The following is a 16,105-nucleotide window of genomic DNA, read 5'->3' as shown; positions in this document are numbered from 1 at the left end:
AGTTTATAATTGCCTCCAACTACTTAGACACTATAATGATGGTAAGCAATGTACCAATAAATACAATGACTTGCCGTAAAAGCAGCTACAATCCCAAATGGGCATTGATGGTAGATCCCGGTATGGCATCTAAAACAATATTTCTAAATCAAAGGGCCCAGATGATCAGTCATAATCAGTATGTTGCACTCCGGGAGAGGAGTGAACCAAAAACAACAGCAAGTGCAGACACAGCGTTGTAAGCCATTACTGAGCTGCCATTACCGATCGAAGTCTGTTTGCCTCCACACACTTCATAATGAATGCATCTCATAAATCCTCCCTAAACGATTCCTCCTTAAATGATTCCCACAGCGCAGACTGTCTGCTCAGTGGAGGGCGCTCATGGATCAAACCATTAACAGGAAACCAGGCCGAGGTGACGAGTGGAGGGCAACAAGCTCAGGCCCCAGATCATCACCCCGCCCCAAACCACCACCCTTTACAAACCTAATAGAAAGCCAACAGACAGACAATTTCTTTCAATTAGCCCGAACTGGCCGGCCCAATAAATTTTAGTTTGTTCCTCAAGACGTAAGGTCCCTGTTGCATGTCCTGCTGAAAATGAAGACTAATGGGGTATTGTGGAGCTGCTGAGTGCTTGATTTCGTGCCACTGCCACTCGCCCGCTCTTCTTTTACTCCCCCCGTCTCCACCCCACCCATTCCTCGCCTTTCCCTCCTTCCTTGAGCTAACTGGAATCAGTGCTGACCAGGCACAACACAAATGTTTAATACATTTATTCACTACTTGGATTCATTTTCTGTTTTAAGCATTATTCCTGAGTAGTTAGGCGGAGCTATTCATCACAGCTTGACAGCAGCCATGAGTGTAACCATCGTTCACCCTTGGTGTCAGCTGAAGTGATGGCCTGCAGAGTCAGACGCAGCCACTACTGAAATACCTCAAGTTTTTTATTATTAACATACAGCATGTTTTATGATGATTTCAGAGCTTTAATTTTGTTGTGGCTGTTCAAAATGCGCCGGTGAGAAGTTAAATATTTTTAAGACTCCTATTCCTCTGTGTCACTGCCAACGGGCTGTTGACTTTACCAGTGGTGGAAGAGGCAATTAGATTCTCTACTTAAGTAAAAGTAGCAATAGCACACTGTAAGAGCGCAAGTCCTGCATTCAAAGTTTTACTTGAGTAAAAGTACAAGGAGAAAATACAACCATTTTACTTTGAGTCTTCCTATTTATCATTCTCACAGATATGAAGACATTTCAAGACTATATTAATGTACATTATTTGTCAGCAATTAAAACACTATGCTATTACAGCTTTATTTTACTATATAGTCATTCATAATCTTTTTATATACCAGCTTCCTGTTATAGCTGCCCACACAAAGCTGCTTACAACCACATTATTGAGCGTTATAAACAATTTAGTAAATGTTTATATAAATAAAATAAATGTTAAATAAGGCGACTTACAGGACTTAATATTAAAAGTAACAATGCTCTTTATGCAGAAAATGGCCTACAAGTGCTGTATTATTATTCGTTATATTGTCACTTTTGATTCTTTCACGTGCTTGTAGCATTTTACTGTTGTTGTAGGTGATGTTAATTTTAACTCCTATTATACAGTTTAAAACAAATATTTTTCAGAGGATCAAATGTTCTGTACATAGAGATAAAACTACAATATTCCTATTGATAGTAAAATTAAAAGTACAAAGGATTGAGTACATTTATTTTGTTCCTTTCCAACTATGGACTTTACTGGGCAGTTTCAGTTGAAGCTATACGAGATAAACATAAAAATACTAGTGGACGCCACTTTTCCTTTCGAAAAAAATGGACATAACAGCAATGCCGATGACAACAATAAAAGTGAATTATTTGAGTTATATTTGCCATCAAATGCTGATGTATTGGAGATCCTCGGGCCACCTCTGGTTGATGAGGGAAGAAACAAAGTTGCTTTGTCATATGGAGATATATTAACTACATGTGAAAAGGGGGCAAGGAGACATTGATTTTACAATTCAGGACTCAATCAAAGAGAATTATGGATGGCAATACTACTGTGATTTGCCTGTGCTACTCGTTAAACTTAGTGCGTGTCCCCCCCGGCAATGTAGGAATAAGATTTACAGCGGTAGGTTAAATACAGTTCAATACCACAGAGAGGTGAAGTCACATGACGGTTGATAAAGGAGGAGGAAGTCGGATACATCGCGGGACAGGGAAGGAAGAGGGAGGAGAGAGGAACTGAGAGGAAGAGGAAGTGAATCAAAAAGGGAGGAGAAGGAAAAACGAAAGGAAGGGTGCACACAAATAGAGTGGGAGAGTGGGAGAGAGAGAGAGAGAGAGAGAGAGAGAGAGAGAGAGAGAGAGAGAGAGAGAGAGTCTATTATTATAGCCTGAACAGATAAACTATGCATCAAAGTGTAGCATTTATTGAAAAAACATTTTTATGTGTGCTTTGAGGGCATGAAAATGAGAGCCCTGTGTTCAAACACATCAATACAAGACTGCAGCAACCAATGTATTTTTTTTTCCTCCTTCTTCTTTTCCCCAAGATTCCCAATCAGATCTTGTGGCTCCCTGCAGGCTTTTATGCCAGCCACAAATGGTGCAACTGCCAGACTGACAAACACACAATCACTCAGAGTGGAGGGGGGGGGGGGCAGCCTCTCTCGCTCAGCCTTCTATCACAAAGACCCTTTTAATAAGCCCATGAAAAAGAGCAAGTAATCCTTTGATTTCATTAAATGCCCTCATCACACCTGGAGATAATTCCATTATGATTGTGGCAATAAAACGAGGTTTTCATCAAGACCCGCAGACAGAAGGAGGAAAAGCTATTATTCCTCTCATATTCAGATATGACGTTGCGTCTAGTATTATGATATTAGGCCATTTGGCAGAATTTATGACACTCGAGTCAATCCATAATGCGGGTAGAGAGTTTCCCCACTGACAAAACCAGACAGTTTTAACGTGCTTCGTGCTGAACCCGCAGAGGGATAATAATTTGTGGCGTTAGAAATCACACAGGAATACAGAAGCTGCAGTATTAGTTGGCAGCTTAGACAGTATTTGTAGCAACAAACACTGCTTTTTAAAAAAAAAAAAAAAAAAAAAAATCAGAACAAAGTTCATTTCTTCTTCTTCACCTTCTTCACCTTCCACGTGTGTTTGTTCCCCCTTGTCTTAATACAAGCTAAAGCAGGTGTTAAACAAATGCTGGTGCTGAATTTGCAAACAAATAAAGCAGCTGTACAACTAAGTGTCAAACTCTCCTTTTAAAAAGTGTGAATTCACCTTTCTTCACACTCCCATTTATAGTAAAAGGACGGATGACGTGTTTAAAATTAAAGCTGCATTAACTTGTTGCGGAAAAAGCTGAAAAACAAAAAAGTTGTTATCTACACATCCAGCAGGCACAGAGCAGCATTAGCATTCATTTGAAATCATATTTCTGGCCTCCTGAGAAATATAAGTTAATTAACAAGTTAATATTCATTCACTGATTTAAGAGTTGTTATTTCTCTATGTTGACTTACAACCTGTTCAGTGGCATTAATTGAATCCACCCATGTTTGCACCCAGCCCTCACTTTTGTGGTAATTTTTTGTGGGACCAGGACGGTGATGTCCCCCCATTTCTAATCATGCCTTATACAAAGCTTTGTTTGCCTTGATTATTTTTCCATCCAAATCAAAACACATCACACGCCTCCTTCTCCAGTATAACGCAGCAAACATTTGGCCTCCATCATGGCTGGATTGGCAAAAACGTTGGTGAATAAAACAAGATGTGCTGGAGAAGATTTGTGCGAAGTGTTGTGCGAAATTTGTTGTTTTTCAACCAAGAAAACAGGCGTCAGTGAGCTCTTGTCGGTCTACAACCAGGCCAGTTTTGTGCAGGTAAAATAATGAGTTAAAAAATGCTTAAAAAAAAAAAAAGCACCCTAGTCATGTAATAATTCTCTGTGGGTTTGCCACTACAAGCAACACCTTTCACATTATATGGTCATTATTGTGTCTGTCAATATTGAGATTATTATCATTGATTTGTGCAGCTTTAAATAAATCTATCCAGCTCCAAGGCAGCGATGGGAAATGGGCACAAAATGATGTTAATATAATGTTAATAGAATCTAAAGCTGGTCATTGTGATGAGACAATATCCAGGTATTCCAGGTTTATTTTTGCAAATAGGTTTGGATGAACACAAACCTGCAGGTCTAACCTACAAAACATAACAGAGAAAGAGACAAATAGAAAAAGAGCAAAGGAGGAGAGGGGAGAGAAAGAGAGTTTTATTACAAAGTGTACCCAAACAGAACTTCAGCTCTGCCACAATTCTGTCAGATGGCAGTGTGGAGGTACAGTATAGGGGTCTCTACAAAACTTATATTATTGTTACAAAAATTCCTGCACGGCAAAGAAAATGTGACAAAGGAGAAATGGTGAGGATACTGTGTGCTGTCTGGAGGAATTGGAAGCTATGTGTTTTTGGCATTCATGTCACAGCCCTTTTGAAAAATGCATCAAAGCAATTGCAGAACTCGTGGGACTGAGTTTGGGCACACAAAGTCGTGACCATCATCCAAACCTCACTGGTGAGGATGGAAGGGAGCTACTGCTCATAGTGGAGGGTTTGAAATACACTACTGTGCCACTTCATAATAAAAACAAGTGCCCTGCCAGACCGTGGTAACACTGATTCCTGTAATTTCTGTGGATGTGCCTGTTTAGATGTAAAGTGTCTGTGTCTGTGTGTGTGTGTGTGTGTGTGTGTGTGTGTGTGTGTGTGTGTCTGTGTGTCTGTGTGTGTGTGTGTGTGTACTACAGTATACAGAAATAATTTGTCAGCGGCGGTGACTGGTATTTTTCATGCCTCTCGAAAAACTTGGAAACAGATTGTGTTGTTTTTCATGCTTACATTCACACATGGCTATTAGCTGAAAAGCCTTCTGCTTTAAGAACAACTTTCTCTTCCACCTTCTGCTCAGATAAATCGCAAATAACGATGGCCACGGTCTAACTATGACTTTCTTACATGTGCGCTAACTGTTAGGAATTGAAATGAGATCACTCGCAGATGGATAATTCCCCACAGATGTCGTACTCTCCACACATCTTCTGCTTTGTGAATCTTGGCCAAGACTTCTTTAAAAAAGAAAAAAGAAGTTCATCTCTCTGTGTGGGTAAAGAAGCAAAGCTCACGTCGTTACAGCAACAGCTCCTATTATTACTTCTATTCTGTTCCTACAGTACACGTGTGATGTTTTCTGGTGATTATAATTAAAGCTTGACTGATACTGCGTTTTTGATTTTTGCTCCCATAAGTTAAAAAGAAAAAAAAAGTGTGGCATTTTTGCTTGAAAATGAAACTCAAACATATTTTTGGGATTTCTGCACTGTAATTTCTTATTACATACCAGCTGATCTGTAGGCCAATACCGATATATCTGTGATAAAATCAGCTGATAAAATCAAACATGCTGATTTATTAGGCAGGCTGTAATTATAATGAACTAGGTTCTGGCCTGAAATCCATCACAACACATCACACTTCACTCGTGTGGCGGTCTATTAAAAGGCCCTCGTTCTCACATTCACTCTGTTCACTCTGTTCACTGTCTGCTCTAACTGTTGCAGTTTCTGACAAAGCCACAAGGTTCTCCAACTGTTTATATAAACCATACACTCTTTGTTTTCAAGGTAAATCCACTGGAGGATTGCACAATGCTCCCTGCATGTTATTTATCACGTTGTCGTTCCATACGGTAATTTAAAGAAACTGCCATAAGGCGTTGTACAGCTCCCCATCCATCTTTACATCCATTGCCACATGTATATTCTATATCCAAATTGGTACGTATCTATCACAGTCTACGGAAGGTTATTGACTTCATTCTAAACCTGAATAAAACATGAAAAGATAAAACACTGTTCATTCCAATGAGAGAACAAGAAAGAACAAGTTTTGCATTTGGGAAATATGTTCACTTACAATTTTTTTTGACATACACAATGCATACATATGATGTACGGTTTATAGAGCAGTATATGCCCCAGACTGACAGCTACAGATTTTTATCCTCTATTATTCTGTATGCACACATGTAGTCTATATGTAGATGTGTTTATCTAAAACACACAGGAGACTGATAAGTGCAAGATCTTCACAACTAAATGTTGTTAGTTGATACTGAAATTATTTGCAGCTTTGGCACATGAGGCACCTGATAGTATAACTGAAATAAAAAACACCTTATAGTGCATCATTTCTCTGGACACATTGTGTTCCTGTAGTGAGAGGAAAAGAAGAGAAATAATAATAATATAAAATATAATAATAAGAGGTTAGATCAAGTAAAAAGTCATTGTCTCTAGTTGAGCACCAGTATCACAAAATATTTTTAAATAATGCAACTTAAAATCAGAAAGCTACCCCTAGTTTCATATATTCAGTATAAATTACATGCATTGGGGTAAGGGGGGCCTGTCTCACCTTCTTATGGAGACTAGAATTTAATAGTGGCACCCCTGGTCCTGTGTCCAACATCTGGAAATAGAGGTCAAAATTCAAAATAAACACTGTCACAGTCAATCTCTGTACAATCATGAGCCACAATTGCAAAGAGAGAAATCAGTAACACAGCCATCTATTATTCGGAACCTATCCTGGTGGGATCACACGCTGGGGTCACCACTTATTTGTACATGGGTGGAGACTGAGTTGGATAAGGCTCCTGTATTTCCTGGATGTATTAGACTGGTGTCACTGAGGGGACTCGCAACTACTGACCGCTCTCTAAGGAATGGAAGAAAAACTTGTTTAAAATTTATAGGAGTCCTTAGTGTGTGTGTCAAAATGTGGTGGATTACTGGGACAGAGGAGGTTGCACGACCTCACTATGAAGAGGGGTGTACTTATCCAAGCGTGTATATTTGCATTACATGTGTGGGAATATCTGTTTGGGAGAGGGAGAGAGAGAGAGAGAGAGAGAGAGAGAGAGAGAGAGAGAGAGAGAGAGAGAGAGAGAGAGACAGAGACAGAGAGAGAGAGAGTTAGACAGAAAATGAGAAAAAGAAAAATTTTAAATGTTTTAAACCTGCAATAACTGCCGTTTTGGCCACTTGGGGGCAGGGGAAACAAGCTGTGAACACAACACTGACATAGGTCACTGAATGATGGCAAATGTTTGCCTGCAGCGTTTACATGTCACCTTCTTGGGGTCGTTCCACACTTTGGATTTCCTGTCTGACATATGTAACAACTGTAACGGTCCAGTGTTCACTGTGTTTTGATATTCGAGGTAGTGTGTCCCATACGAGTTGCCGTATAGCTGCCATAAGGCAAGAGTTGTTGGCAGAGTGTTAGGCAAAAATAAAGAATTTGTTGTTGCTGTTCATCATACTTCGTCTCTATGTCCCATTTATGACCAGTTAGGTGAACCCAAGATGCTAGATTACATTAATATCCATTAACCGCAGGGACCAGCAGTGTAAACGATGTCTGTCTGTGACTGACTTGATTTTTTTTTTTTCTCCTGCGACTAACCAACCAATCAAAACTTGGTCAACTAATATTTTTCTCATTAACAAACATTTGGTCAACTATTAGGGGGGACAGCCCTATTGTATTCAAAAGTGTATATGAGAGTGCAGGAATGTAGTGGTGGTTAGTTTGGGGGCGGGGTCAGGACTCGAGACAGGCCCGACCTACTGCATCCATTCTTACAAAGAAAATCTCATTAAAGCCACTCTTCCTCTTAGCTACAGCACCAGTGGGAAACAGATTTGGATATTGCACTCTTACCCCGTCTTTTCTTTTAAACACTCGGCCAACAATCTGTTAGGGGGAACAATGGAGGAGACTGATGAAGGAAGGGGAGCACATATTGACTTTTTCTCTCTCCTCTGTCGTCTTAATGCATCTCATTTCCCCCCCATCCTCTTTTGTTGAAAACCTTTCCTTCCCCATCAACCTTCATCAATCGCTCTATCCTTGCTGGGTGAAAAATTGCACCCATTACCCTTGTCATGTGGTACACAGAAATAGCATTCTTTCCACTGACAAATGTCAGGTAAAACAACTTACGGTGACTCACAAGACTGCAGGATGGAGGCACCACAGCATAAATCACTCCCAAATATTGGACAACTTTGATACAGTAAACACAAGTTGGGGAAATTGGTGCACATCCTAAATAATGCAGGCTGTGAAAGTGAGTCTTCGGACAGTTAAATGAGGTTTAGCCTAAAGTTACTACGGGGTCCTGTCTTGCAGTCTTTAATCTCCTAAACCCTTACACTGTAGGCAAAATTTGTTTTATTCCATACATGATCATTCAAGTTCATGTCTTATGACAGGTTTATGTAAACAGAAACAGATTTAAGTTGTGGTTTAACAAAGCCAATAGTCTACAGTAATAAAATCAGCTGTGAGGCTGTACTGCCGCTAACGTGCTAACATGCTCACAATGACAATGCTAACTTGCCAAAGGGATCGCCAAAGTTCTTACTAGTCATCCTGAGGGGGTCAAGGATGTCTGTAACAAAATTCATGCCCATCCCTCTGACTGCTGGTGAGAAAACACCATTTCAAAGTCATCAGGATACATCATCTGGGAACCATGAATGTCTGTACACACATTCTGTCAAAGTACATAAGTTACATGTTAAAATATTTTGCTGGATAAGCAAAAACTTTGATGCTAAACGTGTTGATGAAAAGTCATTAGGATTCATCATCTGGACACCATGGATATCTGTACCAAATTTTATGGCAATACACACACAAAAGGTAAAAATGTCAACCTCATTGTAGGGCAAGAGGACAATTTTGAAGACCACCAAAGTCAGTGGTATTCATCCTCTAGGGAGCTTGAATGTTAATGTTCCAAATTCTTGAGCTATTTCAGTATGGACCGGACAGAAAGTGGAGGCCCGACAGATGGACGTTACCGTCCCTAGAGTCACGGAACCAGCATCACTAAAAATGAAACCACTTTGCCTCATCCACTTAAGCATGATAAATGGTGAGAACACAACAGGTACTTTAAGTAAGGAATAGTGATGGCCTGTGCATTTTGCCTAGCAGAGCATTTTGATGTTAATTACATTAGGTTACAAAGTGTTGTTAAGGAACCTGAAAGGTCTGCAGGTGCTGCATCACTGACTAATCAATTGCCATTATCATGCCTGAGACAAAGGTCTCAACCCAAGGGACATGTTGGACGCTGCTATTACTTCTCTCCTCTTTACACTGAACAAGACACTCTGCAACATTTAATGGCCGCTGGGAGGTGTTTTAAAGTGATGGCTCTGCACAAAATGAGTGTCTCGTCATTTCAAAAACAAGAACATAACATGAAATATCCAACACAATGGCTGTGGTGTGGATGTGAGGTCTAAATATGAAGCCATTATAGGAGGAGCTGGCTACTCTACTGTTGCTGCACCTCCAGTAGGAAATGTCTGAAAAATATCTGTGTCTTTTGTGCCAGAAAAAATCTGACTTTCACTAGCTGCAGTTTTGTTGTTGTATAACAAAACATTTTGTCACACAGAGTACCCAATGAAACCTCAGTGGAAACTTACAGTGTCCTCAATGATGTGATTATAAGGATTAGCACTCTCTCTCCCTCTTTGCCCCCCCCTGACCATTTATCCAATGGGTGGGAGGGAGCGGGACAGAGCAGAAGGGGGGGAGATTGGCAACAGGTTTTACCGCACTGGCCAACACACTGTACTTACAGCTAACAAACAGCTCTTTCTATTAATCTGCACAGAGACGTTCATTCACACAGAGTCATTCGTCAGAGTATAGCTGTCAGTTTGTTCATTTTTATATGGTTTAGGTTTTATTTGTTGTTTTTGGGAGAATACTAAAGATGATTAAGACCGCGCTTCAACATGTGAAGAAACATCCAGGGGTAGGTTGCATCATATTCATGTATCAATTGAGCCTTGTGATTAGTTCTATGACTATTCAATATATAGTGATTTATGCATTAAGACCTAATAGACTGACTGTAATGTTAGATTGGTATATGCTACCATATATGTATATGTTGGTATATAACAGCCTTGGTTATGAATAGGTTTGCTGGGACATTTGCTATTAGTTTTGAATTCACTGAGTATGGTCTTACCTATGAAAAATATAAAAGTTAACCTTTTTTCACTGACTTGCAGTTAAACATTGAGAAACACAGGGTGGAAAATACGCTGCAAGCAACATGTGACTGTGCTATTGTTTACCGCATCTTAAAAGTTGGCTTATATCCAGCTCCTCAATAAAATTTTACAAACAAAACTTATGTACAGCAATGAAAGTCACTGTAAAATATTTAACTAAATAAATATTAACACCAATATAATATCACAGCATGTGCCAGTTCCAATCACTAGTAAGGGGACCTTTGAGCTTAGATTCTTTTGTTACATTGACAATAAAACTATTATAATTCCTATTCTGATCACTGACTTGTTTGAAATTTGAAACAAATACTGTGACTGCAGATTATTATTTTTGCATCATTGGCATGTTAATTTGCTTTACTACTATCATAATAAAAGAAGAAAGGAGGAAAGACACAGAGGCTGTCTGTGCTAGTTTTTTTTCTGTTGCCTCAGAGCTTTGCTGTGGGTGACCCAAATTCAAGGATTGACGGGGTTGGCTTGGCAGTGCACCAGAAAAGTAATAAGGGCAGCAACAGTATCGAACTCTAGTGAGTATAAAACACTACCTATATCAGTCAGACTGAATAGTGAAAGGTGAAACACTCACTTGTGTGGCACGTTATGGAGATATCAGCACTGGGGAATGGACAGCTCCCTACACACAGGCCAGGCCTGTCTTGCTTATTTGCTGTGTGTGTGTGTGTGTTTGTGTGTTTGTGTGTGTGTGTGTGTGTGTGTGTGTGTGTGTGTGTGTGTGTGAGTGAGAGGGAGAGAGAGTGATCAAACCTGACCTGTTTCCATCTGTTTTGTGTGTGCATGGCTATCAGCTGATCAGCCCACACTTTTTGCGCACTTGTGTGTGTGTATCTTTGCATGTTCATGTGTGTGTGAAAGAGAGAGTGAAAGAAAGAAAACTTGGTAAACACTATGTATATGAATTTTTTTCCAAGGTTTTCTTGAAGATATTATGAAATTCACAGTAAATCTCCTTGGAGGAGAATTCAGCAAACATAAAACCCATGCTGGGTGAGGACACTGTACAGGACATTTATACAAAGATAAACTGCAACAGCAAATACGTGTCGTATAAATGTAATTTCTCACTGAAGTAAATATTCACAGATAATGTATCAGATTAAACACATTTTTAAATACATGCATACATATAAAAAATATCCAATCTTTGCAGTACAATATTCATTTGTACAGCATTATTAAACTTTGTCATGGTTATGTTTAGGCACTCACAGCACTTGGGTATGGTTAGAGAAAGATTGTGGTCTGGTTTAATGTTTCCTGTGTGGACTGTTGTTGGAATAAAAAAGAATTTAAGACGTCTTAGAAAACGGTGACAGGTATGTTTCCATAATTAATGACAATAAGTTGATAAAATGCTTATGCAAAAAAGTAAAAGCAAGAAAAACCACACCAAAGAATTAGAGCTGAGATGATTAGTCGATTTATCAATTAGTCATTCAGCAGAAAATTAATCGTACTACCTTAATTCTGGATTAATTGTTCTATAGTCGATAAATTGCAGAAATGCCAATTCCACCTTCTCAAATGTGACAGTATGCCTATTGTATTTTCACGGTTTCATATGATTCTGCTGATCTTTGTCTGGATTGCTGGTTGGACAAAGGCAATTTGAAGATGTCACCTCTGCGTAATTAAATACACATTTTCTGTTTTAAAAAAAACAAAGCAATTATTCATTGATTCATTGAGAAAAATAATCTGCAGATTATCATAGTAATCGTTAGTGGCAGGCCTATTCATAGTCTTTACAATACTGATCGTACATTCACTCAGCTGTTTGCTGTCAAACTGCATTTTGACAATTGAACGTCTGATCAGTTGAGTCTGAAGCAGGGAGTCCATGCTACGAGTCAGAGTTGTTAGATAGTTGTGTGCCGAGCGTGAAGCAGAGGATCTGCATCTCTCTTCCGTAGCTTTAAGGTAGTGAATATCAAAGTTTTATCACCAGACATTCTCCTAATCAACAGCAAGCAAAGTGACAACGTAATCAGACAGAAGACAGATGTCTAGATACAGCTGAGTAGAGACATCCTTCAGTTCAACCTGATCAAACTGTCATCTCTCTACAGCCTGAGTAGATCTGTGTGGGCTGAGAACATCTGTTCACTAGTGGTGTGACTCTATCTCTCCCTCTCTCATATACATAGAGTATCACATAGCAGAGTAGACAGGAAATGTACTATATGGCAGTGCAGTGCTGATGAATAGGTGCAGCGCAGTGAGAGGATTGTCGCACCTAAGCTTTGGGTGTTTAAGATGACATATCATATTATCCCCCTGTCCCCCTTAATGTGCTTTTCTATTTTAATTCCTGTCATCATCACAGCTCAGAACATCAAATAAAAGCGTGTCTGCATGTGTGCGCACATTCATGCCAGTGTGTTTGAGTACGCAGACCAGGTGTGCGTAAGCTCATTTCTGTGCATATTTGTGCGAGTATATGCATGTGTTTAAGTGTCTTGCTCTCATGGTGTGTGTGTGTGTGTGTGTGTGTGTGTGTTTGTGCGATGCTGTCGCTCAGTCTGACAGGTATACTGTAGTGTTGAGGAGGAGAGGCTGGCACACACTGACATGCAGCAGCGCTCTCTTCCACCGCGTCCTTGCCCATTCAACCCAGGCTGACAGTGAGCTGCCTCACACATGGCCTGGGCCTCATGCATATGGAGGAGGGCAGTGAGAGGGAAAACAAGAATAACAACTACCCATGTTTGTGTGTATATGTGTGTGCATTTCACACAGGTGTATGTTTCGTAGTACATATCAGAGCCAACCACTTGATAGAATATGGTTGTTTATCTTCATATGCCTCTCTGGTCTGGGATTAATGCATTCCTCCCTCTCTCCTCCCTCTCTCCTCTCCTCTCCTCAGTTAATCCCTCAATTTTTCTTCACAACTCTGGGCCTCACAGGGGCCTTCCTCTACCTGATCCGCCTGGCAAGGGGGCCTCATGTCACGTAAGTCTCTCTGTTGTTACTACACTTGTAGCCATTGTAGTATTCTTCCATCTTGCTTTTGACAATATGTGCATTTACAGAATGTGTAGCTGAATCCAAACATTGAACGATTGAAGCCATTTATCATTTGATAATAAAACTTTCAATATAGCCAAAAAGGTTGGGTTCTGATAGCTGGGTCCATTTTGGATCTGGGTCCATGTTGGCGATGAAACTGGACTCACTGAGCTTAGAGGCAAATGATTAGAAAAGCACAGGCAGAACATGTTACTGTTCTGTGATGCACAGTGCACAAACATTTCTGTACTGCAATTTATTTCTTATTTATTGCCCGACACAGCCAACAAATATATCTGTGATGAGTTCAAATGCGCAGATAATTCCAGCCTGCTGACTTAATAGTTCATTCCACTTCAATCCATTACAAATGTTGAAAGTGAAACCCTACAGATACGGGATTCAGATTTGATAAAATGCTGTCCATCACCCATACACGCAAGAGCACTGAATTTGATACCGTCATCAAAATAAAGCTTTGTTTTGACGGCTACATGTTGAATTAAAGTTTACAACAAAACACAGCTGGCTGTATGTAAATGTCATAATTGAGAATGACAATTTGCACCAACACCACTGAACTCAGTGAACTCACATACAGTAAATGTGCACTGCTCATGTCCTATTCTGGGCCACATAGAACCACTTGTTCTAAGGGTCAGCCATAAAGCCTGACCTCATCACCAGCTGGTGATGAGTGCTGTGGTCAGTGGCTGCCTCTCTCTCTCAGACACTGTCTAGTGTTTGTGGTAATGGAGAGAGAGAGAGAGAGGGGAGGTGGGGGACGTGCTCGCTCTGCCATCAGTCTCTCGGTCTCTTTGTTTGTGCTTTGGCGGCGAGACGCGCTGCCACAGGGGGAAGAGGAGGAGGGAAGGACAGTCGCTGTGGAGCGCTGTGAAATCCAGACTTTGGTTAATGAACACAGGAGCACTGCCAAGTCACTGGGCTGAGTTCACCTCATCTCATAATCACCTCTCTTTTTCCCATCTTTTGTCTCCATCCAGCATTGATGTATTTATCTCCTTTTGTCTCCGTCCTTCTGTTCCTTTCGCCTCCTACTTGTTTACATATTGGCCCGTTTTTCTCCATATCTCTTTTTTCTCTGCATCTGCTCTTTGACGTCATCACGTATGCCTCTCTCATATGTGTCCTTGTCTTTTCTCTTCCCTCATTCGTCTCCTCTTTATTCTCCATGCCCTGAATCTTTCCACATTTGCAGCTTCTGGGACAAGAAGAATAACCCAGAGCCCTGGAACAAGCTCGACCCAACCTACCAGTACAAGGTGACTATTCCCGCCACACAGTGTATGGCCGCCCTCCCTGCTCACATCAATCAAGTTTGTCAGAAAACTTCTCTAGATGAGAATGACATAATTTCACTGAAAACCTCACATTCATCGTGAGCTTAAAATATAAAAGATTTAGACAAACCAGTGCTGGCAAACTAATGTCAGATCAAAATGGTAGCTTTCTGGCTTTCTCCACATCTGTTCAAACAAAGGAAAACAAAGTGTCTTTCAAAAACAAATTAAGGCAGATGGAACCGGGAGCTTTTAGTGGTGGGTGGTAATTTGCCTTACCTCTTGAACAAGGCCAGAGCTCCAGACAAACTAATGAAAATATTAATAACAACCCTGACCCAAAATAGAGGAGAAAAACAACCAACTGACAGGCCCCAGTAGAGGAGATCTGGATGATGTGTTTTTCAGAGAAAAGAGCGTTTTCTGAGGGTTTCAAGGCTGTGTTGCTTGCCAGTGGAATGAAAGTCGCTGCAGACAAAAGGTCAGGACATGGCATGTTTAATTCTCGATAGCAAGGCAAAGGTCTCACATCGAAATTCCACTGAAGTCCAAACAACGATCATAATGAGGAGGGGGAAGCGAGAGAGAGAGAGAGAGAGGAGAGAGAGAAGGGGGTAGGCGAGAGTTTTAATGGCAGACCAATCAAGGAGAATACACGAGGAGAAAATAATCACTGCCAGTGCAAAAAATGTGTGTTTTTCATGGTTGGAGGGCTGTGATGTATGCAGAACACATGCATGCAGTCATATAATGTATTTATTATCCATGACATATGCAAACTGTTGTCCTAAAAGACTCACAAGACAAAAATCTGCTAAATAAATCAGCTAGAAAGAATCAAGTGAGAGTGTGTTTGCACATCCTCACCCATTTTTATTTATTTTTTTTTTTTTTTCAGCGTTCTCTCCTAAAGACAGCACTGATGAATTTAATTTAAGCAAAACAGATTTAAATGTATTCCTCCTGCCTTCTACAGTTTGTGGCCATCAACACAGACTACAAGAACCTGAAGAAAGAGGGCCCTGACTTCTAAAGGTCCTCCAGGTAACTCCAGGGGCACCGAGTTTGGCAGGACCTCCTGCTGTCGCCTCGCTGATGTGAAATGACTTCCTATACATTTCTTCAGTCTCACCTCATGCCCCGCTACAGCAACTCTGAATTAATACTATGAATAAAAACAATTAAAAAATCATAAAAGAGAGTGTTGTTTATATGCTTCTTATTTTCTAGTCATCACAAAACATTTTCCCTTGGGCTGCAGTAATACAGTGATAATGATGATCATCTGTGTTAATATTTTCTGTTAGAGCTCTTTCTTGTATGAAGCCCTCAGCTGGAAGGTCAAAGGGTGGGGTGTGATATTGAAAATCAACTTTAAAGCTAATGGTGATCCACGGCTTCTTTCTTAAAATCTGCACTAATCAATATTTTATTTTGGCAATGGATCAAATTTCTACAGTGATGTGAAAGGAGTCTCTCACAGTGATGAACCCAGAGAATTATTACCTGTTTTTGCCATTCCCCTGAACTCTACAGACTTGTTTGAGCTTCTTTC

At 40.3% G+C, this 16,105-nt stretch overlaps 1 protein-coding gene across 1 annotated transcript; it reads left to right on the top strand.

Annotated features, from left to right (window-relative positions):
- Positions 1-9,736: 9,736 nt before the first annotated feature.
- Positions 9,737-15,751, top strand: LOC130184990 (cytochrome c oxidase subunit NDUFA4). The gene is made up of 4 exons (XM_056401150.1): positions 9,737-9,948; positions 13,107-13,192; positions 14,469-14,532; positions 15,527-15,751. The coding sequence occupies exons 1-4, from the start codon at positions 9,907-9,909 to the stop codon at positions 15,581-15,583; spliced, it is 249 nt and encodes an 82-aa protein (XP_056257125.1). The 5' UTR covers positions 9,737-9,906; the 3' UTR covers positions 15,584-15,751.
- Positions 15,752-16,105: the final 354 nt, after the last annotated feature.

Source organism: Seriola aureovittata, chromosome 2 (assembly GCF_021018895.1).
Source record: "Seriola aureovittata isolate HTS-2021-v1 ecotype China chromosome 2, ASM2101889v1, whole genome shotgun sequence".
NCBI classification, from domain to species: Eukaryota; Metazoa; Chordata; class Actinopteri; order Carangiformes; family Carangidae; genus Seriola; species Seriola aureovittata.
The sequence above is the reverse complement of the archived record's forward strand: the minus strand, read 5'-3'. Positions and strand labels throughout refer to the sequence as shown.

Coding starts and splice junctions, on each gene's coding strand:
- LOC130184990 (XM_056401150.1), top strand. CDS start 9,907: ATGATTAAGACCGCGCTTCAACATGTGAAGAAACATCCAGGG. Junction 9,949..13,106: donor ATGTGAAGAAACATCCAGGG/GTAGGTTGCATC, acceptor TCCTCTCCTCAG/TTAATCCCTCAATTTTTCTT. Junction 13,193..14,468: donor GCAAGGGGGCCTCATGTCAC/GTAAGTCTCTCT, acceptor CCACATTTGCAG/CTTCTGGGACAAGAAGAATA.